Here is a 22,597-nt window from a genome sequence, read left to right as displayed (position 1 = left end):
TGAAAAATGACTGGAGGATTTTTTTGAGTAGTTGATTACTTGAGTAAGTATATAGGAACTGAAATACCTATCTGCTTGAACATAAATTATTAAATCTATCTATTGCGAAGAAATTTGCATTGAATTGTATTGTACGAAAGTAGTCCTTGCTAATTGGGTTAAGTCTTGGGTTGCCAAGATCATCCTTAACATTAAACTAATTAAGAGAAGTTGTTGAAGAACTATAGAAGTTGAGAAATTGTGATGGCTGAGAAGTTGAGATTGAGAAGGATCATTAGCCTTTCAAAATTGTGAGAGAGAAGTTTGGAAAGTTGTTGTGACTGGAGAGTATAAGTTGAAAAGTGGCATTAGCTGTTGTAAGCCGTAAGACCTTATGTAGGCAGGCGATGTTGAAAATCCCTATGTAGGTCTAGGCTGGTCTAGTTAGTGAATTATTGTAAAGTCTAGACTACTATAGTTTACTGAGCTGCTACAAAATCCTTTTGTGGGTCTAGGCTACCTAGTTAGTTGTAGTAATCTAAGTGAAGATATGCTATTATAAATTGGTTGTTGTGATCAATTAAGTGGTATAAGTCCCTGTATGGGTGCCGCTGTAATTGACCTTAGTTGCAATCCAAACTTAGTGGAGCTTCAAGATACTAAAAACTTCTTAGACGGGTGGACTAGCAATCTATAGAAGGATTGTGAACCACCTAAAAATCTTTGTTCCACTAAGGCGGGTGTTCTTTGTTAATGATTGTTTTCACTTATACTTTGATTATTGTACATAAATTATGAGATTGTTCTTGTACTTTTATTAATTGAAAGGAAAAAACACAAGGATTAAGTGAAAAGTTTTAAATTATAAGGAAAAGCTAACAAACTCTTTACCCCTCCCCTAGTTTGTTCCTCACCCGACCTAACACTCCTCCTCCTCGCTCTTTTTTTTCTAATAAATCCATTCACTTTTCATAAATAAATTGTTATTTGCATATGCCAATACAAATATAGAGGAGCTCTGATTATGCTCCAACTAAGCGTTAAGTGTTTAAAGGATAAAAAAGGAGGAAAATAAAAAAAATTATTGTCATTTTTAGAATGGATCTAAATGGTGATAAAATTTGACTTAATTTGAACTTGACCGAATGAACATGAGTATATTCACCTTATGCAACTAATGATTGGGTCAAGTTCAATTTTGATACCAAGACCTAACAAGCCTAGCTATTTAATTGTTCAAAAGAGTTAGAAGACCAATCTAATGTAACTCTCTTTTCCTTGTAATTAGTATTTTTTACTACTAAAAATAAGGTATCAACAAATAGAATTTTTTATAAATCCTTAACTTTACTTGTTTACATATTCTTTTAATATTTTTATCTATTTTTTTATTTTTTAATATTTCAAACGGGTTACAAAAAACTGACCTTGAATTCGAAGGATCAAAGGTTTGGGTCAGGTGTAAGTGAACCTGTTTACCCAACTTTCACATGGTTCTAAAACCAGTGCTATTGGTGGGTCTTTGGGATAAGCCCTAGGAAAATCCACACTCAGAGTAAACAAAGAAAACTTGCGAAATGCTTCTTATTGTTTCCTAGAATTGTCCTCCATTGAAAAATTTACAATCTACGTTACAGAGAGATTCAACAGGAAGGCACATTCTGTTTCAGTTACCTGAAGGACTATAAATCTATATCGGCCGTGAGCCCATCTCCCCTTCTCAGTTTTTTTCAGTTCTGTTTCTTCCCACCGGACAGAATACGCGAGATCTGAAGCCCTCGGCTGAATGCCTGGTTGAAGAGGAGCCTTGTCTGGAACTCTGAGACAAACGGGAACCAAGCCAAAACAGCTAATGGAGTAAAAATCACCAGACCCATCAGGTACTCGTACCCCCTCGCAAGTGCTCTGACAGAGCCCCACATCCCCAGTGCCTTTACCACTGGCTTACATGCTTGGGCTATCTGCTCGCGGACAATCATTGACAGAACAAATCAATTTTTTAAATTTTTTTCTCTAATTGAAAAACATATATAACAGGAGCTTTTAGTAGTCTCTAAGTACGTGTTTCTTGAAATATAATAGCGTATCTGTTATATTTAGACTGTAACGATCACGAAAAATAAAAATAAAAATCTGGAATTTGACGGAGATAACTGCAAATGGAAATACCTGCAACAGAGCCCAACCGGTTGGGATGAAGGCTAATAGACTGGCGAAGATGTCACCAACTGTGAGATTGAGGAATGCAAACATCAAGCTAACAGCGACGATGGTTCCAAGGAATAGGATGAGCTTAAGAAGTCGGAACATCAGCTGGAAATCTGCGCTGAACTTTTTCCGTCCCGTTGAAACGACCTGAAATCAATGATTTGTTCAGCATAGATGAATATGTCAGTGGCAGAGTCAAATTAAGGGTAGTTTAATTTAGAAATTTTTTATCTAACTACACGTTTCTTGTAAATTGAAACAGGTAAACTGACCTTCAAAACAAGCACTGCTGCCACAATCACAAGCCACGACAACCCGTAAACCTGATCATTTAGAAGATTAACCGGGTAAAAGTCGAATAACTTTTTTCTATGAATCCTTGACAGTAGGTTTGATTTGGAAAAGAAAAAAAAATTACTTACGATGATACTGGTGTTGTTATTTGCAACCTTCAGATGATAGACAATCCCGTACTGGAAGATGAAGAATCGAAGAGAGAGGACAATCTCCCAGAATCGCCCTGAGAACCCAGTGTACTCCAAGTGCTCTTGCTCTTCTTCCCACCAAGACTCCCAGCTCTTGTTTGCAGGAATCCCAATCCCTCCTCGACGGCTAATCCACTTGGTCCAATCCTCCCAATCCTCCACTATCTTCTGCCACTCAAATCCTGATGGGTTGAATAGGAAAGGTGCAAACAACCAAGAACCGACCAAGAACCACATGGATGCGGAGAGAAGCATGTAAACAGTTTCATTTTTCGATACTGTACCATACATGTGATACGCAATCAAAAGTATCATCAACTCCAATCCTTTCACAAAATGGCTCCTCGAGTACATCCGGTAGTTCTCTGCAAACTTTTCATGACGGACTACAAAGCCTCGCCCAGTGGCTCGGTACTTAGCCCCACCATGCAGAATCGTGCGACCAAAATAATGCATTCTTGTGCCGAGGGAGAAAGTGAAGAAGACGGGAGAAAGCTGAAGCTGCATAATAACCAAGTCACTGAGAGCATTGCGAAAGCCTCTTTCTAGACCTACCTCCATAATCATTGGTAGAGCCATCAGTAAGCCAATCTGGACGACTGACTGAGATGCCATAGTTGCGATGAGGGCCTCATCTCCTTTTGAACGAGCAAACTTCATAATTGCCGCCTCTACTCCACTTAACGACAGGTATAGTCTTCCATATAAGAAGATATATACTGTAAGGACAATCATCTGCGTAGTACCAAACAGAGTCAAATATTTGATGCAAAATTCATTAATTCTCTGTGAGGACGTTTTCTGTTCTATTTTAGCATTGGATGATACGATCTCAAAATTAAAAGTTCAATTTTGCTGAACTGAACGAGGAAGTTAGCCTATCAATTGGGCATTTTATAAGTTCGAATATCTAAATTATACTTTGCTGAAGCATCTACCATCTTCAGGTACACCGTTATTGAAGGGTTATGTGATAGAAAAAAGATGAAGACTTACCATGGAGCTGATGTAAAATCCAACTGTCGTGAAGTAACAGGACAGCATGCGGAACATGTCAAACCTATGGCCTAATCGGTAAATATCTCTGCTAAGAATCTGTTCGCCGTTTCCACAGGCTACCTTTGCTTCAAAGAGTGAGATTTGATTGAGCCCTACATCACGTCCTTTCCCTACTTGGATATACTCATGGTGGGTCACATTTCCACGCCTTAGTGTGGAGTTGAAACCTAGACAGAGAAGAAAGAAGAAAATCCGTAATCAATGAGACAACATTTTTAAGGCCAAGCAAACTGAATGGATCCTTCCTTAATGCCCTTCGATTTCACACAGAAAAACAATTCATCCCTTTACTTTTTCGTAATCCTTCCATGAACACCAAAAAGTTGAATAGGTGAGAATAATTATAAATAGTATGCACAATCAAATGTGCCTTCCTTCGATATATGTGATGGAATTCGTCCTATCAATGTTCACTCTTTCCAAAGTCCCGGAAAATTCTAAAACTTAATTAAACTTACCAGCAAAAATATCCTCACTTAAATTGATTCCCCGAGAAGCCTTACTGATACCGCCTCTAGTGATGTGGAAGATCCTGTCAAAAACATCCGGATGGCCATAGTGGAAACGAACCCTGTATGCATCCACAGAGGAATATATTTTGAGCTTAATATTAATGAGGTAAAAGTTGAGAGATATGGTGCATGTTCAAAACATTCTTGGAGTTTTCAGACAACTGGAAATGAAATGGATATTTTAAACATAACTCTACAAAGTCAGAAACATCAAAGTTCGAACTAAAGAGATCTCATCTTTCTCGGAACCATACTTTAGTGGATTTGCCAGAACTCTTTGACCAATCGTCACAAAACTAGTTTCTTGCATCGACATAAACCAAGCCAAGGATGAGACACTGCAACACAGTTTCATGCCATGTTAATGGAAATCAATAGAGGAGTAATCTTAATCAAAGAAGTGTCATTATTTTCACCTTCCAGTAAAAATATGTTCACGAACACCCAGAATTGTTGGAGGACGTATTCCGTGATCTTCATTAAATTCTTCAAGTAGATTACGCATTTTAAAAGCTTCTTCTAAGTAATTGTCCTAAAAGAGAAGTACAGAAAAATATCAATTAGTTATCTTCAACTTACTTGCAATAACATCAGTTCACGCTTCAATTAGATTACCTGGTTCATATCAATAGTCTGAAGCGCCTCTCCTCTAGTGAAAATTATAGCATGGTTCTGATTTTCTGGCTTTCCTTCACCTATTTTGGGTGCCCCCGGAAGTTTTATACGGTAAATTTCCTAACGAAGTCAAAAAGGGTAACTTTTAGAGCGTCATTTAGCACATGATACGCGTAGTATTATGTAAGCAAAGTATCAAAACCGTAATCACCTGATCAAGATTATCAACAGCTTTGAGCAGTACAGAATAATAGACCTTCTTTGCAACACCGCCTTCTCTTTCCTCAACCTCGTCAATATATGCCACGCGGAGAGAGGGGTAACTGCACAAGGATAACAACAGTAAGCATGCACTCAAGTCCCGTCTTACCAACACTTATATATGGATTGAACTTTCTCCTTGATGTATGATTGCCTTTTTATCATTTGGATTTAGCTCAAAAAAGATCATTTTCATTTTAGAATTAGGAAGAATATCAAGACTAAGGGACTTACTTAACCATCAAATTCAAAATATCAGTTGCATGACGATCTCCAGACTGCTTCTGATTTCCATAATTTTGACAGGTCGCAACATACGTAAATTTCATATCTGCAACAGCCTCAAGTTGAGCAGATAAAGATCTTTGACTTTTCCTCTCCTCCTCTTCTTGGTCTGTGACTGCCTTGTAACCTTGTAATATTTCTATAAACGTCCAAGACACAAAAACGATAATCAAAGAGCAATTCTATTCCGACAAAAAGTAGATTAGTGGTTTAAAACTTTTCTTCACCATTTTCAGAAGCCATGTCCAGGAATGATTGAAGCTTCAAAGCCCTCCTATAATACATCATCCCTCTGACTGCAGCAGAAAATTTGTTACAGAGAAGATAGACAGTTAATCTATGAAGCTAATAAAGAATTGAAGGACTCATCTGACCAGTTCTGAATAGTGTCTGCCCCCTGAGAGAGGCCCAATGACGAAGGAGCAACACATTTTCTTCATTCTTGTGAATTTCACTTAGGGAATCTTCTTTGCAGTTGAGTCGCTCCAAGAAGTTGCTCCATTCATCTAACAGTAACATTTTTAGGCATGAGATCGGAGAGAGAGAGAGAGAGAGAGAGAGAGAGAGAGAGAGAGAGAGAGAGAGAGAGAGAGAAAGCGAGAGAGAGAGCAGGTAAGGGTATAGACAGTAATATCTGCCACTATATACAATTAACAGAACAGTGTAACACCTGGGAAAATTTTTTGCAGGTAGAATATGATTGATACGCCGTCTTCATTCTCCAGTTCAAGGTCACCTTTCGAGAAGACCGTCTCCTCACTGTAATAAGGTGTCATAACGCTGCAAAAACCCACCAATACAGCTAAACAATAGCTCCATATGCAAAACAAAATCAACTTGCTCACATTTAGAGAAATCAAAACGTTCCCGTGAAGTAATTCTCTGTTTCAACAGAGGCAGCCATGCAAATCCACATGGCATCAAACAGTAATTCTTTCAATGAACAACAGCATTTGAAGATACGTCTTATAAAGTTTGATGATAGGGAAACTCAAGTAGACCTGAATGATAGCATCTTACGCACGCGAGGAGCACGCGGCATGTCCATAAATAAAGAATTCGTGAAAAATGCTATCCTTCTACGTGCTTCAAGGTTAGTGGGAACATCAACGGCAGACTCTTTGACTGTCAGAAGAAGGTATAGGCGTTTTATCTACAAGGCAATTGGTTTGAATACATTAGCGACTCTGCATATAACCAATGACAGCAACAAAAAGAGGTCCCAGCATCATCCATCTAAATGCTTCTTCAAGCGGCTGGGTTCGCTTGGATTGGAGGCCAAAGCAGAGGCTTAAAATTACCTGTTCTTCCCACTTTGCGGTTACAGCAGGAGGAAAGGCTATGGCAGGCTTTTGATCAGTACCAGCGAAGAGCAGCCTTCCAGGCACTGTATCCTTGTTCCCATGACCAAGCTCGGCCAGTTCTCTGAGAATTCACATGATAAGGAAGAAACTTAGTTGAGTCCTAAGAAATTTAACAAATAATCGATAGAATAATGAGCAATTTGGTTATTCACACACCGATTTTCATTCACCATCATATCGCGAGTAACAACTTCCAGCATATCTTGCAACAGCAACACAACAGTGTCACGTTTTGCAGGGTCCCCTTCTTTCTGAGATAGACCAAGAGATTGTCATGAAACTCCTAGAGTAAGATGTTGGAGCAGTCAATGGGGCAGGTTTCCACTGACATTTAACTAACTATAAACCTCACCCACGTGTGTAAACTTGAGACGTATCAAAGATGTCGAAGCCCAAAAGGCTTCAACTTCTAGTCTCACCCATTGAGAGACTTAAAATGCAAGACAACAACTATTGGTATCTAAAGTCCTAGGGAGAAAAGGAGATAATGAAAAAAGATAGAACAAGATAAATTACTCACCAAGATCTCCACAAGCTCTAAGAACTTCTTACATAAGGTAGGTAATGAACCCATTCTGAAGTTGGCAAGAAGTGTATTTTTCCCAATGTGGCTTTCAACTTCTTTAATGATAATACTAATCATCCTATCACATAACCCAAGAGTAAATGAGCCCAAATTCTTACGTTTTTGGGTCAATCAAACATGGCGGTTAAGTGTTTCATAGAGTATATAAAGCAACCTTTTCTCATTTTCCCCGACCACCAAAAGGTTCAGGATTTGCTTAAAAGATTCATAGCATTCAATCACAGCACATTTCATATACTCGTCAGCGCAGATGCGCTTCCAGAGATCGGAATCTCTGTTCCGAAATTGGGCAGCCATATCCAATGCAACTGGGATCTGTTACAGAAAAGTTAAATGTCAACAGCCAAATATTTAAATAATAAAATAAGACCTGCATAATTGCAATGATAAAGACCTTGCTTGCAAGCAAAAAGGGTGGCCATTGTATAAGTTTCAGACTAAGATCTGATGAATAAGGGACGATTAGTAGATCCAATTCCCTGCACAAGGTGAAGGTACCATCTTTATTAAACAAGACAATATAACATGACAAAAAAAGAGAGGGAGAGACTGAATTAGATTCAAGGGTTTTCCTGTCACTAATGAGGTCTTCTTCTCGAAAGCTACAAATCACTTCATTCCACAACTGAGCAAACTTCGCAGCTTCCGTTCTCCTGCTGGGAGTGGCCTGATAGTTGGAAGTGGGAAGTTAAAAAAGCAAACGGCTATGAACATCAGATTATCTATCATACGTTCAGATGTCAACGCTTCTATGACTAACCTCAGCAAAACGTCTCCTGAAGGCAAATCTCTTTCTACGCTTTTCAGATGGTAACAAACATGCGTTGAATGCTCCGGGTAAAGATTGAAATCTCGACCTCAACATACCCAGCGTACGAACCTGTGGGTATGAAAGGTAATTATACAAATTAGTAATCACAACAATAACCAGTAATTTATGAATGTTCAAGTAGGAAAATCAGTAGTCACAGCAATAATAAGTTATTATGAATGTTCAAGGATCTAATTATCTTGACTTGCCAATTCGATTATGTTTTTTTTACATTCAAGTCGTGGCATCTAAAGTTGTGAGCTCGACCGTTGCTCTATTTTATAAAGTGCACAAAGATCAGGCAAATTCTCAAAGTTTTGTATCTATAAGAAGGGATGGCAATTATGTTTCAATTTCAATCTTTTAAAAGTTTCCTCCTGCCATATAAGGCCATAGGTCTCACAAGGTTCTTCTGGCTTCACCCAGAACTTTGCAGTTATAAGACGTACAGAATAAACACATTTATTGGATAAAAAATGTATCAATATAAATTCCTAATAACTTGAAGAGCTTATATTCAATTAACTAAACAAAAGTCATATTTATTCATTACGTGAATTTTTTTAACAAAATATGCTACTACTAAATCTGGAAAAAAAAACTATCGTAAGTTCACTTCTGCAACAAGCGGTAATCTGTCAATAAATCAAATTCATTGCAGCAATCAGTAAATATGTGAAGTATATAGATCTACATGAAGCAACGCAGTTTTGTGATTCCAAGCAAATGGAACCGTAGAACTTTTTTACCTCCCCAAGACGATCAAAAGCGCCTATAAGACCACCATATATTGTCGAAAAAACTGAATACCATATTTGGGTGTCCATAAAATAAACCTGTAAATAGTATATGTGTAAATGCATGGACTTCCACCATTACAGGATATGAATACCTGAAATAAAACTAAGAAACTTCATTCGAGATTACCAGAATAACAGGAACCCAGAGTGAAATGACGGCGAAGATGTTGTGCTCAGCTAAAACAACATGAAAAAGAAGTATTAAGCATCTAAAGTGAACTGAAGGAACAGAAAGATTAATGGTGAAGAGAACTTGATAAGTACCCAACGGGAAAAACTCATGCCAAACATATTGTACACGGCGAACGTTCATTATATCTTTCGTAGGCTTGACCAAGGGTTTTATCTGGGAAAAGGATAGTTTATGATTAATATCAGCAAAAGCCTAGATACCATCATTATTATGTTTTCGCTGCACTGTGATGCATGCACAAGAAACATACCTGGATGTAATAGCTGAATGCAAACTTTGAGCAAAGCAGCAATACCCAGAATAGGGTATACCTAGACAAGAATTTAAGACAGAAGTGATGGATCAACTTAAATCTTAATAAAGAAAACGAGTCTCCAAAGATAAATTTGAGTGCTCCTTGAACTCACTTGATTAGTGAAAATTGACTTTCATGCATTCCTCTACCAACGTAAATACTTGGCTGGGACCAGTATAAAATTAAGGCATCAGCAGTTTTCTTAAATTAGATTATATATCGAAAATAAAAAAAATAGATACGATTCAAACATACGACTAGGAAGCAAAATTAATGGATCAGGAAAGAAACAGAATCTCACAAACAACACCACATATAGAGAAAAAAATTAATTATGAGCAGCATTAACAAATCTGGGAGAAGGATGCAACTTCAATATACAGATTTAAGCCGTGATAATTTATCCACAATAGGGCCATTTACATTCTCAATATACACTTTTATTATAGAAAAATAAACACAGGATTATAAAGATAAACACAGAACCATGTACAGAGTTTGACTAATAAAGATTCTTTTCCTTGCACAATATAACCAGGCTAAAATTGAAATGCTGCAAAGCAAGTTTTTAATTCTGTGTGCTCTTTTTATATTGTTTCAAGTGTTATCAAATGTTGCAAAATGAACCAAGGAAATCTTCAGGTAAGTTTCTTTTGAATAAAGGAACGCTTTTATTAATAGAGCAAGAAACAAGAACAAGAGATGCCAGAGAAAGGGGAGGAAAAAAGAAAAAAAGAACTTACCAAAGAAGGCAATCAAAATTTTGAACATACCTTGCATTTTTAGTGATAATGAACAAATCCAACTCAAAAGATGCTTAGAGTGGCCAGCCTCAACTTTCGTTCATATACAAGATTATGAATCACTCTACAACTAATAAAGCGACTATTTTCAACTCTCTCCCTCATGTATATATGGCCCTATTTGTGGTTCTTACTTTAATAATTTTGGGTGAAGGTTTAACTGTTCGCGACCTATCGAGCTTGCTCTTATATCATTGTAAAAGGAATTTAACTCGAACGCTAAATTTAATTGAGAGTCTCTCTAAGAGTTGAATAAACTACATTAGCCTGAATTGTGGCCATCATAAAGTCTCCATTCGTAGTAACCAGCTCATTGGAAAACATACTTAAAAAAGCTTCAAACTATTGGAGAAACGCACGATTCCTACTTTAAATAAATCCTCATTTTCTGATCTGCTCTTTCTTTTGCTAGATCTATTGTTATTTGTTAGATTGGCCTTTAAATCTTTTATCACCACTTTCACCCATGCCACTTTGGGCTTACTTTTAGTTCTTGTGAGACCATGAAATCACTTAACCCTTCTAATTGGTGCACCACAAGTCACTCGCTAAATCATCCCACTAGTTTATTGTAAAAGAAGCTTAATTCATGCTGCAAGAAATTTCTTATGGACCAAAAACGAATCCAATATTTAATTGCAGAAATATAAATAAAGCTAGATTATGAAAGGAAATAGAAAGAGAGCACTACCTGTGACCACCATAGAAGAAATCTTATTAAATGCCAGTCAGAGTTTTCTATCCATCGGCGAAGCATTGGGAAAATAAAGAGTCCCGCTCCCAGTATGTTGGGCAGCAAGTATAAACCCACAGCCATGATATACAAGGGTGGTATACCCTTCACTTGACGAAGCCACTTGGTTAAAACTTTAAATTCTTGAGGGACCATTTTCGAGGATTGTATGTAAAACATCGGAAGAATAATGACCCAAACAAGACTCATAACGATCTTTAATATGTTTCTCAGCACATCAGTAAATTTCCACCGGTGATACCCAGGGAAATTCAAAACGAAGTCCAAAACACCTATCAGAAACAAAGAGAAACAAAACGATGAAATACATAAGGATGATCTGCTTTGGCAACAAAAACGTTACCTCAATTGTATAAAACGTAACAAACCACTCAATAGGATAAAAGACAAAAGTCTCGTGGATTGTTTTCTCTCCACTTTCTGTGATCCAAACACTGCCTCAAGCATGTTCCGTTTTAGTTCACTTTCATGAAAAATTTATCTTATTTCCAAGAATTTTTAGTGGGTCAAGGCAGCCCAGGAAAGAGAATTATCCCCAATGTGGCCTCAATAAAAGCTAACACCGTGACATTACTACACATCGACTAGCAAAGAAAATATTAAAAATCATGCAAATATCTTCATCTATCTGTTTGGCTTGTTGCTAACCATGTTTAGATAACGTATTCATCCAAGTGATCATCATGGCAACAACACCATAAAGATCTCAAAGCAATCACGGGAAGCCTTTTCAATGGTCGTTGTTATCAAAGCAAAAAGGAAATAATAGCATCTATAAAATAAAGCATCTAATAATAACTAAACACATACTCTATATCCGAAGCAGACATTAACAGCTAATGGGACAAAAGGGTAATCATGTACAAGTAACAATTACAGTCACTTACTTTGTAGCAGACGTAGCAAGGCCGCTGTGATGAAAAGGCTTGAAACAGAATAAAGAATGTCCTTCCTAAAAATATCCAATGGCGAGGTACCGTTCCACGCAACAATAACCATTGCCTGCATTTTTTTAAGAATGCAAAATTCAGTGGTTGTCTCCCACACTGTTGTAAGGAGGACTATTAAAAAGATGGTCTTCAGTTGGAAACAAACCCATCCCCATATACGGTTATACCGACCAAACTTGATTAATTTTCTATTTCTAAGCTTTAGCTCTTTTTATATACCTGCAATGCCAGTATATAAAATGTCCACATACGATCAAAACTACGGAAGATGTGCCAGAATGTCCTTGTCTCCACAAAATTGCTTTTTCCTGTTCTTTTCTCAGACCTTGGTCGAGGTGCTTTTGCCACCTGCACAACAGATAACCAATACATCTTACAACCATTTCCATTGTCAAGTTTGAAAAAATTTCTTCTGTATTAGATGATAAGCTGCAAACCGTTGTTGCTGCCCGTGAGTCACGGACTGACTTGAAGAAGTCACCGTCATCACGCATGGGCCAACCCAAAGAGAAACAATCAACTGACCTGAACAGAAAGGTGCTGCAATCAGACTCAGGAGATCAAACTTTGATGTTAATTCATTAAAATTTCAAGATAAATTTTTAATCCTCTCTAAATAGTTCTCTTTCCTTTATGTCATGCGATCTCTTGTTAGCGAAATATTACGATATATTAGATTTGCTACGGACCAGAAGTATTCATTTAGATCATCATAGTTGCACCAAGACGAATGAGGCGCCTTCCCATTTTTGCTCTTCTTCGCTTCCTGACAAGTGAACAAAGTATTGATAGACCTAGATGTGAAAAGTCAAAAGTAGAGTCTTTTATGAATGTCTTTAATGACACATACCTTCTCAATGACACGATAGAGAGGAGTTATAACCTTCTTTAAGAAAGCCTCATCATCTCCACCATATGATGGTTTAATATTCTCGCCAGTTACGACACTGACATTCCCAGCTAACAGTCCGTGGAGTTCATAGGCCATCTAAATGTGCACAAAGTTAGTTGCAGTCAAAACCAATTCATAGTGCGTGGTCAAAATCATTTTTCTGGCGCTATCATTTACATTATGGAATATGTAGCATAAGCATTCTGGCATAAATCGTGCGTTCGCTGCCTCCCCCCAGATTAGCAGATAGAGGCCCATGTAAAGGATCTTCCTCTGTTGTACTTCTTGTTGACCTTGCGGGAGTCTGAAGCAATGAGATGCATGCATCTTCAGTGATAGTAAAATAGATGGGCAGGCATGGAAAGTTTGTAAAAATAATAATAAAATCTCACCTTAAGCTGTGCTTCCGACCCAAAAACTTGCACCATATTTTGTAGTTCTTAAAAAGTTTACTCATAACCGAATCCACAGCTCGCTCATCTAACTGAATCCACTCAAGCAGATTTTTTTAATAAGAACAACATCTGATGGCTCTAATTAAATTGAGTTCTCATCTATAAAATAATTATCAGGGCCTCCTTATATTGGCCTTCGATAGTATTGCCTAGTTGTAAGGGCAGATTTTTCAAACGAGCGAAACCTCAGGTTTAAAACATCAGTGTCGAAATACTTTTAATTTGGAAGAAACTTTGAGAAGGAACTTCTTTTTATTTATCATGAGATCGAGTATTTCCTGAAATCAAAGAAGTATACATGCCTTGTTAAGAGGCTCGGGTTTGGGCACCAGTCTTATATGGACATTAGCGAGCAGCAGAATCAAGTGCTCTCTTTGGTTTCTCACGTTGTCCCTCTGAGAAAGTCAAGGGTGCAGAAATCAAATTAACTTAGCTAAATTGAATCTTACAGCACGCCATATATTCTTTAAAATATGAAAGAAAAAAAAAACCTGAAATCCAAACATTGCTCTGAGCCAATCAAGAAGATCCAGATCCCCTGTTTTATGCCTGTTCTGCTCAAACGATGACGACCAGTTTAGGTTCTGAGTGTTTGACAGAGCACCCACAGCTGCCTTGATCTATTAAAACGAAAACAGGTCAGTAATCGTGATCGTATTCACTAATTGGTAGGTGATCAAATGTGTACCTCATCAAGTTGCATGATGCACTGGGAAGCACCAGCAGCATCCAAGGGAAGAATGTTGTACGGTGTATATATTTCTTTTTTTTCTTGGACATCCCTGGCAGCTGCAATGATCTGCAGCAGTAAATTCGGCGCGAGTAATGTGTGAGCTGTAAGGAATCGGGTATTGACAACAAATCCATCTATAATCCCTGAATGATGCTCATGCAAGAAAACTAACCTCAGGGGCAACTTCATCCACTTTTTCAGTCTTATTAACCGCACAGAGCACTTCGAAGAGGACTCCAGCTGTTTGATATGCTTTTCCAATCTGGGCTCTGTATTCAACGAAAGAAACGAAGCAAATGACTATGATATTAATGAATACAAAGATTTTGTGGCTAATCATTTTGGGACGGGTCTTGTAAACTTTCACCCAAATTATTTACTTGTAAAATCACAAAAAAAGGTCTTACACACGGGGGTATTAGGGAATAGTTCTACATGAATTAACGAGTACAAAGATCTTAAATTTATTAATTGGAAAAAAAAAATTTTAAATTCTCTAGTTATTTTGGGACGGTCATCGTACCCAACTTCACATGGGAAAGAGAACAATAAGATTTACAAAAACAAACACACTGAACGGAAGAAAGTTACCTGTCACCCTGCTCGCCTTTGTCGAGAGCTCTGACATAGTGTTCATAGTATTGTTGGTAAAAACTCTCGATTTCCCTCGCATCGCTTTTCTTCACCCGGGCAGCAAGACTCGGCGTGTTGTCCTGCCATTAAATAGATATAACTACTAGATAGAAAACAAAATATTTCTTTCGGGGCTCCACTGGCGAACGCCTATGTATCCCTTTGAAACAGAATATCAGGAAACTTTAAATTCGTACTCTTTCCAACCGCTGCAGCAATGCTGTTTTAAACTGGCGAACACCTCGTCCTGTCGAGCTCGGGTCCAGCCGATGCGCTTTCTCGAATGCGTAAAACCGACCTTCGAAGCGACCGAAAAATCGTTAAAACGGTTATACTTGTCCCAAATTAGTGCCAGTACAGACTACAGAGTAAAGACTGAGAGGGTAAATTATGTAAAAGTAAAAACTTTCAAAAGAGAAAATTTTATCTAAAAGAAAGTTTTTTTTCCTGAACTTCAAATTTACCGGTTCACCATGATTTCGGAAAGAAAAGAATAGTTGTACATACAAAGATAAGAGACCCTGGGTCGTTCGTTTTCGAGTTCAGTGGCCACACGTAGAATGGGAACGATGCTTCCGAGCGAAGAAGGCACGACTTCATTGTCGAAGACCTCTGCAGAGATGATCGTCATCGCCGCGCTCCTCGACGATCGTCTCGTCAGGCCCTGCGGGCCCGACTCACTGCTCGCCATTGCGGAAACCGAGTCGGACCTCTAACTAATTTAATCTGTATAATAAACAAAAATTCAGCTGATCCAAATTACTAGCAGCATTGACATGAATAGTCTCTCTTTAAAGTTTAAAAAAAACGCTACAATCTTCAATGAACAGCGAGCTCAAAAATTTAAAGAAACCTCAGATGAACAAACTGAAAACCCTTCCAAACTTCTACGAGCACTCTTAATTCGTACTTCGTAGCAGGAACATTCTCATGCAACGCGTGAAAACGATCAAATATCATAAGATTTTAATCAAGATCATCTCAAAACTCATGACCACCAACAAAAACAGTAGGATCGAGACGGAGAACAAAAAAAAGAACGACAAACATCACAGAACTGAAACTTTACGACAGCTTTTTCCTACACGTTCACGTAGCTCAACAACGCCAGCTCGATCTACCTAAGACAAAAACACAGAAAAAAAAAAAACAGAGCTCAATTTCCGCATCACAAAACACCAAACCTTATATCTAAATCTGCTTAGATCCGAAGAAAAAACTCTCAAACAGGAAAAATGCAGCAACAAGCTCGTAATTAGCTAGCATCTTGAAAGCCCTAACATCCTCTCATCAAATCATCAAAAGCTAGTTGTCAGCTTCCAAGAGATTAATTAGCTCAAGAACGAAGCGCGCGGCACACAGATCTGCCAAGTGCATCGACGGCGAGAACTCACAGTCAGGTGCCAGCAATGCCGCCCTGGTGAATGTTCCAATCGAAGAGCTCCGGCAGCGCGAGGTGGGAAATGTTGAAGGGTGTAGAGAGAGAAGAAGTACGGAGTCTGTTTCGGAGAGAGAGAAGCAAGGCGGGAGAAGAGGAATAGCCTTTCGAAAATAAGCCTGACACGTGGCGCTCAGCTGTTTTTGGCGGTTGGTTGAGCATGAAATGCGGGTGTACAGTCCGGATCGAGAAGGAAACGATAAAGGAGAGAAAAAGGCCTTGTCGTGTCTGAAAGCAGTTGGGTAAACTTGTTTTCTAAACTCGCGGTTCGGTTTGATGTACACATGGGCCCCGCGAGTTCTATTGGACCAGATGGCAGTTAAATCAAGGGGAATCTCGCCCTTAAACTCACCTTACCCAGTCCCAAACCTAATCTAACTCGGGTAAATCACGAGTCAACTCGGTCAATCAAGAAACCAACATAATGTGTAACATTCGATATGTGTCGGATTTTAAAAATAAAAAATACATATGTAAAATTTTATGCAAAATAAAAAGGAATATATATATTAGGTAAATATTTTATTAGTAATTAACTCACTTAAATATTTCTTCGTACAAGAATAGTGTGATCTTATCGATCGAATTTGGTCTGTGTGATCCTATTGAGTTTGTTCTTCTTCCTTGTTAGACCTATCCGACCTGCTTGAATTGGTCTCTTTGGTCTAATGATGGATTACACTAACCCACTTAACCGTCGTGGTTGGAGTTAGTTTCGCGATTTGCTTAAAAATATCCCCCATAATATTTCTTTTGGTTGTTGTTCGTTACTAAACAAGATTGATTTGTTGAACCTTATTCATGTTGCTCCTTAGGATTCATATAGGAGAGGAGGTTTTTTATTCTTACCCTTCAAGGTTTTTAAATATATTTTTTTAATTTTTTAATTAAGTTTTTAGATTTTTAATTTTTTAATTAAATTTTTTAAATTTTTTAATTAAATATTTTAAAAATATTTAATTAAATATTTTAAAATTTTTAATTAATTTTTTTAGATTTTTAATTTTCCTTGAAATTTTTTAAAATTTTCTATGTAATTTCCTAATAAGGCACCAATAAGATTTTAGGACTATACATATTGGAGTGTATTGGCCGATACACCCCCTTGTATCGGCTGATACGCAGTGTCTTAGGTACCCCGAAATGCATGACGATACGCAAGACGTATCGCCGATACGGGCAACCCTGCTGACTGCTGACGACTGTCGGAATTTGGCTTATGACCGGTTAGCTTGACGGACGAAAATATCCTTTAATGAACTTTTCTCTGCGTTCGACGGAGCGTCACTAACGGCGCCTATAATTTGAAATCCAAATAGCCCTCGGCGCTCTCATTCTCAACGGCTACTCTCTCTCTCGAATCTTGCCGAAGACTCTTCTTGGTTTCCCTTCTGTCCCTCTTTCAGCGTCCGACAAACCACTCTCCTTTTAAATCTCTCTTCTTGCTCTGAAAATCTAGTCCTCTTCTTCGCTCCTCTTTTCATCGCCCATTTCAGGTGCTTAATGGCTTCCCAGATGGTCGATTCGACCACCCAGAAACCCGCAGTGGCTGAACCCCGACAGAAAGTCCGTATCGTTGGGAAAATTCGGCCCTTTACTGATTCGGAGATCGACTCCTCTCAAGGGCTTCCTGCAGCTCGAGTTGTTGTTCAGAAACCTACTGGGGATTCCTTTGACCACGTGACGTTGCTCATCGGAGATCAGACCTATAGGTTTGCATTTCTTGGCTGCTTCAGGAAGATACATGTCCTTAACCGTTTTCTTTTTTCCAAGTTTTGGTGAGGTTATGGTCAGGAGATATTTTGAAAATGCAAACCCTTAATCTACTGGTGTATAGAGAATTCAGTGAACAACCGAGATAAGGTCCTTTATTCGCCATTCTTTTTTAGTTTTGTCTCCTGTATGTTGCTTTAGGAGTGTGAACTTGAGATAGAGAAAAAGCAAGTGCAAGAGAACATTTGAAGCAATAGTCAATGGGTGTATTGCCGGGGATGGATTTTGTGTTTTTGGAAATTTGAAATAGCAGAAAGGTGAACACAGAGAGAGTGTGCTCTGTTAAAAGAACGTTTTGTTGTGTTTACCGCCACAGTTGCCCATGAAGACCTAGTAAACATTAGAAATTAATTTCGGTTGCAACCTTGGAAAATAAACTGAATTGCACATTCGACTTATGCAGCCCCAAAGAACCATACAAACTTGATTATTGCTACGACCAAGAAGAAGATACAGAGAAGATATACTCACGGGAGGTCAAGCCCCTTCTTTCGGAGATATTTCAAGGATTTAATGCTGCTGTTCTAGCTTATGGAGCACGTGGTAGTGGAAAGACACACATAATTCAGGTGGTTCTTTCTCCAGTAAAAATTTTGTTTTCTGTTGTTCATCTCAAAAGACACTTTCTTTTGTATCTAAAGTGTTCTATCTTCTTAAAATGAAAAACGTGTTTTCTACTTGTTTCTGTAGTTCTTCTAGTTGAACAAGTTCTCTTCTTCCTTAGGGCTCCAATGAGAAACCTGGATTAGCTTCACTGGCGTTGGCAGAGATTCTATCCAAAGGAAAGGAAATTGGGAGCTCGGTCTCAGTTTCATTTTATGAAATCTACCAGGATCATGTTTATGATCTTCTACAACCCAAACAGGAAGTATTTATTTTGGAGAAAACTGGAGGGAAAATTCAACTAAGGGGTCTTTCACAGGTATGTCAAGCCAATTACTGAAGGTTCAGTATCTTTAGTTATAAAGATAATTAATTCTTCTCTCATTATATGTTTTCCTTTTTCTTGTTATTTTCATCTCATTTCAGTTATTGGTCTTTTCAGGTTCCTATAAATTCTCTCTCAGACTTCAACGTTTTGTACTTAGATGAGTGTAATCAGCGGAAAACTGCTGAGAAACATTTGAATGATGCTCGATGGAGGACCCACAAGGGACTGATTATTCAGATGTCTAGTAACAAAAAAAGTGCCAACAATACCGTCATTGGCAAGATGACGTTCATTGATTTAGCAGGTGAATATCGTAAAGAATAGAATTTGAGTTTCTGATGGTCCTAAATGGTTGTTCTTGTCCTAAAGTTTTCTCCATTAAGTTTTTTATCAGGCTATGAGGATGCTAAAAGATTGGCAAAAGATAATCCTCATCTTGTAGATGGTGCAAAGATAAATAACAAGTCCTTATATGCATTGCAAAATGTGGTATATGCATTAAATGCAAAAGAGAAGCGGGTCCCATTTCGTGAAGCCAAACTTACTCGTATATTACAAGACTCCATGGATGGAAATAACAAAGCTCTGATGATTACTTGTGTGGTTAGTTTTATATTACTATTTTAATTTCTCACACCCAACTAATAGTTGGCTGCTGTTTAAAATTATTGGATGTTTTACTACTCGGTGTAGAACCCAACTTTGTGTCCAGACACGATTCATGCAATTAGTGTTAGTTCACGATCATGTCATGCCATGAACTGGACATGTCGCGATACTGGCAAGAAGATCAATAGTAAAGCATCCAACTCCACTAGTGATGGATCTCAGACTCTGCTAGCAAAGAAAACTCAGAGTTCTAAACTCCTTTCGGATGATAAGAGAACTAATTATGCTCCCTCTGCTAAGAAAGGAGAAAGGTATACCCTGACTTTTGAACATCCACTGTTTCAATACAACAGTTTTATATAATTTCGTATGTTTCACACATTATATCCTTTTTTGCAGGAAACTCTTTGGCACTGCCAATCGTACCCCAAAGTATACAAAGGTGAGCTTTCAATTTGGTAATATGGTCTCGGATGTACTAAATTCTTCATCAGGAATATCAGAATTAATAACATAAATAAACCCAACTTGAGCTAGAGCTCCACTCCACAAAAAAAAAATATATATATATGCAGCTGATCTACTGAGAGACCCAGCAATGATATCACAACCCAAAATCTCCTCTAAAATGGTACTAGAATTTGAATAAAGGCAACCAAACAAACAGTCAAGAACTCACTTGGGCATTGGTGAAGATTAATTTCAGTTTTTTTTCAAGTCTTTGATTCCAATTCTTTTTCAAAATAGATACAGGAAACCCCAAGTGCAGCTCCTGCTTCTGAATCAATGCAGGTAAGATGAATTTAGAATTTGAGTCAGTAATCCTTTTTATGAAATATATTACTTATAACAAGGAATAATAATATGTTATCCTGAAGTATCCTGCACAAAACGAACCAATATAAAAGTGTACAGTTTTTGAGCATTTCAATGATAGAGATACTATATGGTAAAGAGTCAAGTCTGTCATGTAGAACAGTTTTTCATTATGCTTTAGTCTTTATGGTTTATCATATCCACATTACAATGCTATCCATAAAGATGAAGGATTCAATTTTCTAATTTCCAGAGACCAGTCTAATTCTGTGCAGGAAAAGTGCCTCTCAAATAGTAGCAAAGCTGTGATGGAACCTGTTTCAGTGAAAGAGGTAGCTGTCTTATGTTTCCTATACAATTTTTTGTGGGATAAAGTCAGCTGAAAGAGGCTCTTATGTTTCCTATAAAGTCAGCTGTCTGTACAGAATTTTATCTTATCTTAGTGGTATTTATTGTCTTTGATATCTATAAATATCCGTATGAAGACTTGTTGAACATTCTCTATGGTGGTGCAGGAGACTTCTTCACATGTTTCTCTCGCACTAGGTACTTCTACAACTGCAGAGGTATAGCAGGCTTAGCTTTTAAATTTTTTTATTGAGCGCATTGGACTGTAACATGTCATAGATTGTGATGTATTTACATGTTTGGCCTGTAAATTTGTTTCATTTATTCTAGGTCAATCGGAATTTGCAGGAGGAAGAAAGCACATACATTGCCGTCAAGGCAATTGAGAGTTTAACACCACAAGTGGTACTGCTTCATATTGATCTTATACTGTCTGAAGTCAAAAGAGCTGTTTACAATTTCTTTACTCTTTTTTTCTGTCTTTCTAAAGGATGTCTTTCCACTGGCTGATCATGTTGATTCAAATAAAATTGGAGGCTATCCAAAACTCTCAGATGTTTCACAAGGTAAAGCACTGTCACCATGTAAACTAGTAATTGATTAATCACTATTAAGTCAATATCATCCGAGATAAATACTTCTCCCCTTACAAGCAGATTGCAGCATGTTGAATGAGAACAAATGGTCACCCATCAGCAGACCTTCACCACCAATAAGTGCAAGACTTAGAGAGATAACAAATACACTAAAATCGCTTTCTAGCACACCAGTTCCTATCTACATAAAAACACCAATTGCAGGAAACACCTATCATAGTCAAGTGAGCAAGGAGCCAATTGAACCAAAAACACCAAGTATTCCATTCAATGTGGGTGTTGAGGAAAATCTCGAGCTTGCTACAGCTGCCACTCCACGTGAAGTATTTGAGGCTCGTAGTTGCGGACTGAAGGTCATCCATTTACTAATGACTCAGTTTTTCTCCATTTGTTTGTAAATCAGGTTACTCTGCGCTGTATTGAATCTCAAATTCTTTAATCTGTCAATTTGGCAGAAATCTCTGGTTAAAGAATACCTGAAATATCTCAACAGTGCTAGCAAGTAAGTAAACTCATGTCTTCTGTATACTAATTCAAATTTTCCAAGTGATGAATGTTTAGTTTTTAGCATAGAACAGTACTAATATTAACGTTTTCCGATTTGAAAACAGAGAGGAGTTGAAAGCATTAAAGGTCAGTGATTTTCTTCTTGTCTGGTATCCCATATTCTGGAAGTTCCTAAATGTTGATTCTTATATACAGGGAATAGGAGAGAAGAGAGCTGGTTACATACTTGAGCTCCGAGAAGAATCACCTGAACCATTTAAAAGTGTAAGATTTCAGCATTTGATTGCTCTCCTCTTCATTTCACTAATAATTTAGCAGCTAAACTGGAACCTAATATAACTAAAAGCTGCTGATTTTGTATTAACAGCTCGAGGACTTGAGAGAAGTTGGCCTCTCCGCCAAACAGGTTGGTTGCTGCTATTGTTCAGCTTCTTATTTCTACTAAATACTTCTCTACTTTCACCTTTTTTTTTTTTTTTCAAGTTTCATTTTTGGTTGGCAAGAGCTATGTTTGGTTACCAAGAACTAGTGAGGAGGAACGGAACTGGGTTTTCTCTGCTAAATTTTTGTTCCCACTTTTACAGGCAAACAGAATGATGCAGAAAGCAGCTGAGGCTCTTTTCATCTAATTTTTCATCTGTGAATGTTTTTCTGTGTCAAAACCCTGCACTGGCAACATGAAGTTGCTTCAATGTGTGACTGTTGTAATATCAGTTTCTTTAAACTCGGTAAAAGCTTTCTAAAAGTTGACCTGTAAGCATTTTTGGAAATGCATTTAATCTTTTCATGAATCCTTCATCCCTGACAAATCATCTCCTCCCTGCCATTACCATTTTCCCCAAGAAATCTCTGCCTGCTTTTCTTTCTCGTTTCTTGTTTTCAATCCTCTTTTTTATAGAATCTTAA

General features: G+C 37.8%; 2 protein-coding genes across 4 annotated transcripts; one reads left to right on the top strand and one right to left on the bottom strand.

Moving 5' to 3' along the window:
- Positions 1 to 1,709: 1,709 nt before the first annotated feature.
- On the bottom strand, positions 1,710 to 14,069 carry LOC137938676 (callose synthase 5-like). The gene is made up of 38 exons (XM_068783664.1): positions 13,996 to 14,069; positions 13,799 to 13,927; positions 13,610 to 13,702; positions 13,245 to 13,336; positions 13,030 to 13,156; positions 12,811 to 12,948; positions 12,650 to 12,726; positions 12,425 to 12,485; positions 12,180 to 12,308; positions 11,898 to 12,012; positions 10,948 to 11,282; positions 9,566 to 9,618; positions 9,409 to 9,469; positions 9,230 to 9,311; positions 9,093 to 9,142; positions 8,915 to 9,001; positions 8,115 to 8,234; positions 7,930 to 8,021; positions 7,749 to 7,836; positions 7,509 to 7,669; positions 7,289 to 7,412; positions 6,925 to 7,019; positions 6,706 to 6,829; positions 6,406 to 6,557; positions 6,075 to 6,184; positions 5,779 to 5,910; positions 5,632 to 5,700; positions 5,354 to 5,543; positions 5,070 to 5,181; positions 4,859 to 4,978; positions 4,660 to 4,775; positions 4,498 to 4,581; positions 4,190 to 4,302; positions 3,669 to 3,898; positions 2,610 to 3,407; positions 2,460 to 2,510; positions 2,149 to 2,334; positions 1,710 to 1,940 (listed from the first exon to the last, which is right to left on the bottom strand). Exons 1-38 carry the CDS (start codon positions 14,008 to 14,010, stop codon positions 1,710 to 1,712), a joined length of 5,142 nt encoding a protein of 1,713 aa, XP_068639765.1. The 5' UTR covers positions 14,011 to 14,069.
- A 3,466-nt stretch (positions 14,070 to 17,535) lies between these two features.
- LOC137939195 (kinesin-like protein KIN-10C) lies at positions 17,536 to 22,482 on the top strand. Of its 3 annotated transcripts, none has more exons than XM_068784417.1 (18): positions 17,536 to 17,823; positions 18,288 to 18,453; positions 18,609 to 18,806; positions 18,930 to 19,119; positions 19,210 to 19,418; positions 19,509 to 19,735; positions 19,824 to 19,866; positions 20,172 to 20,216; positions 20,516 to 20,572; positions 20,756 to 20,806; positions 20,919 to 20,993; positions 21,079 to 21,154; positions 21,245 to 21,537; positions 21,640 to 21,686; positions 21,796 to 21,817; positions 21,887 to 21,955; positions 22,059 to 22,097; positions 22,276 to 22,482. In XM_068784417.1, exons 1-18 carry the CDS (start codon positions 17,615 to 17,617, stop codon positions 22,318 to 22,320), a joined length of 2,061 nt encoding a protein of 686 aa, XP_068640518.1. In that variant the 5' UTR covers positions 17,536 to 17,614; the 3' UTR covers positions 22,321 to 22,482. The 3 variants fall into 3 exon arrangements, with proteins under 3 accessions (XP_068640518.1, XP_068640519.1, XP_068640517.1); XM_068784418.1 differs by having other exon boundaries at positions 20,501 to 20,572; positions 20,937 to 20,993; XM_068784416.1 differs by having other exon boundaries at positions 20,501 to 20,572.
- Positions 22,483 to 22,597: the final 115 nt, after the last annotated feature.

This window comes from Aristolochia californica, unplaced genomic scaffold (assembly GCF_029961685.1).
Source record: "Aristolochia californica isolate CCGP_79_NKW_82.1479 unplaced genomic scaffold, dmAriCali1.0.hap1 SCAF_8, whole genome shotgun sequence".
Classification (NCBI taxonomy): Eukaryota; Viridiplantae; Streptophyta; class Magnoliopsida; order Piperales; family Aristolochiaceae; genus Aristolochia; species Aristolochia californica.
The sequence above is the reverse complement of the archived record's forward strand: the minus strand, read 5'-3'. Positions and strand labels throughout refer to the sequence as shown.

Bases quoted from the DNA above. Each gene is read 5' to 3' on its own strand.
- LOC137938676 (XM_068783664.1), bottom strand. The intron at 13,337-13,609 runs GCATGTATACTT...GAGTGGATTCAG, and splicing joins AACCCGAGCCTCTTAACAAG to TTAGATGAGCGAGCTGTGGA. The intron at 6,558-6,705 runs GTAATTTTAAGC...ATTGCCTTGTAG, and splicing joins CCGCAAAGTGGGAAGAACAG to ATAAAACGCCTATACCTTCT.
- LOC137939195 (XM_068784416.1), top strand. From the start codon at position 17,615: ATGGCTTCCCAGATGGTCGATTCGACCACCCAGAAACCCGCAGTGGCT. The intron at 20,994-21,078 runs GTACTGCTTCAT...GTCTTTCTAAAG, and splicing joins AGAGTTTAACACCACAAGTG to GATGTCTTTCCACTGGCTGA. The intron at 21,687-21,795 runs GTAAGTAAACTC...ATTTGAAAACAG, and splicing joins TATCTCAACAGTGCTAGCAA to AGAGGAGTTGAAAGCATTAA.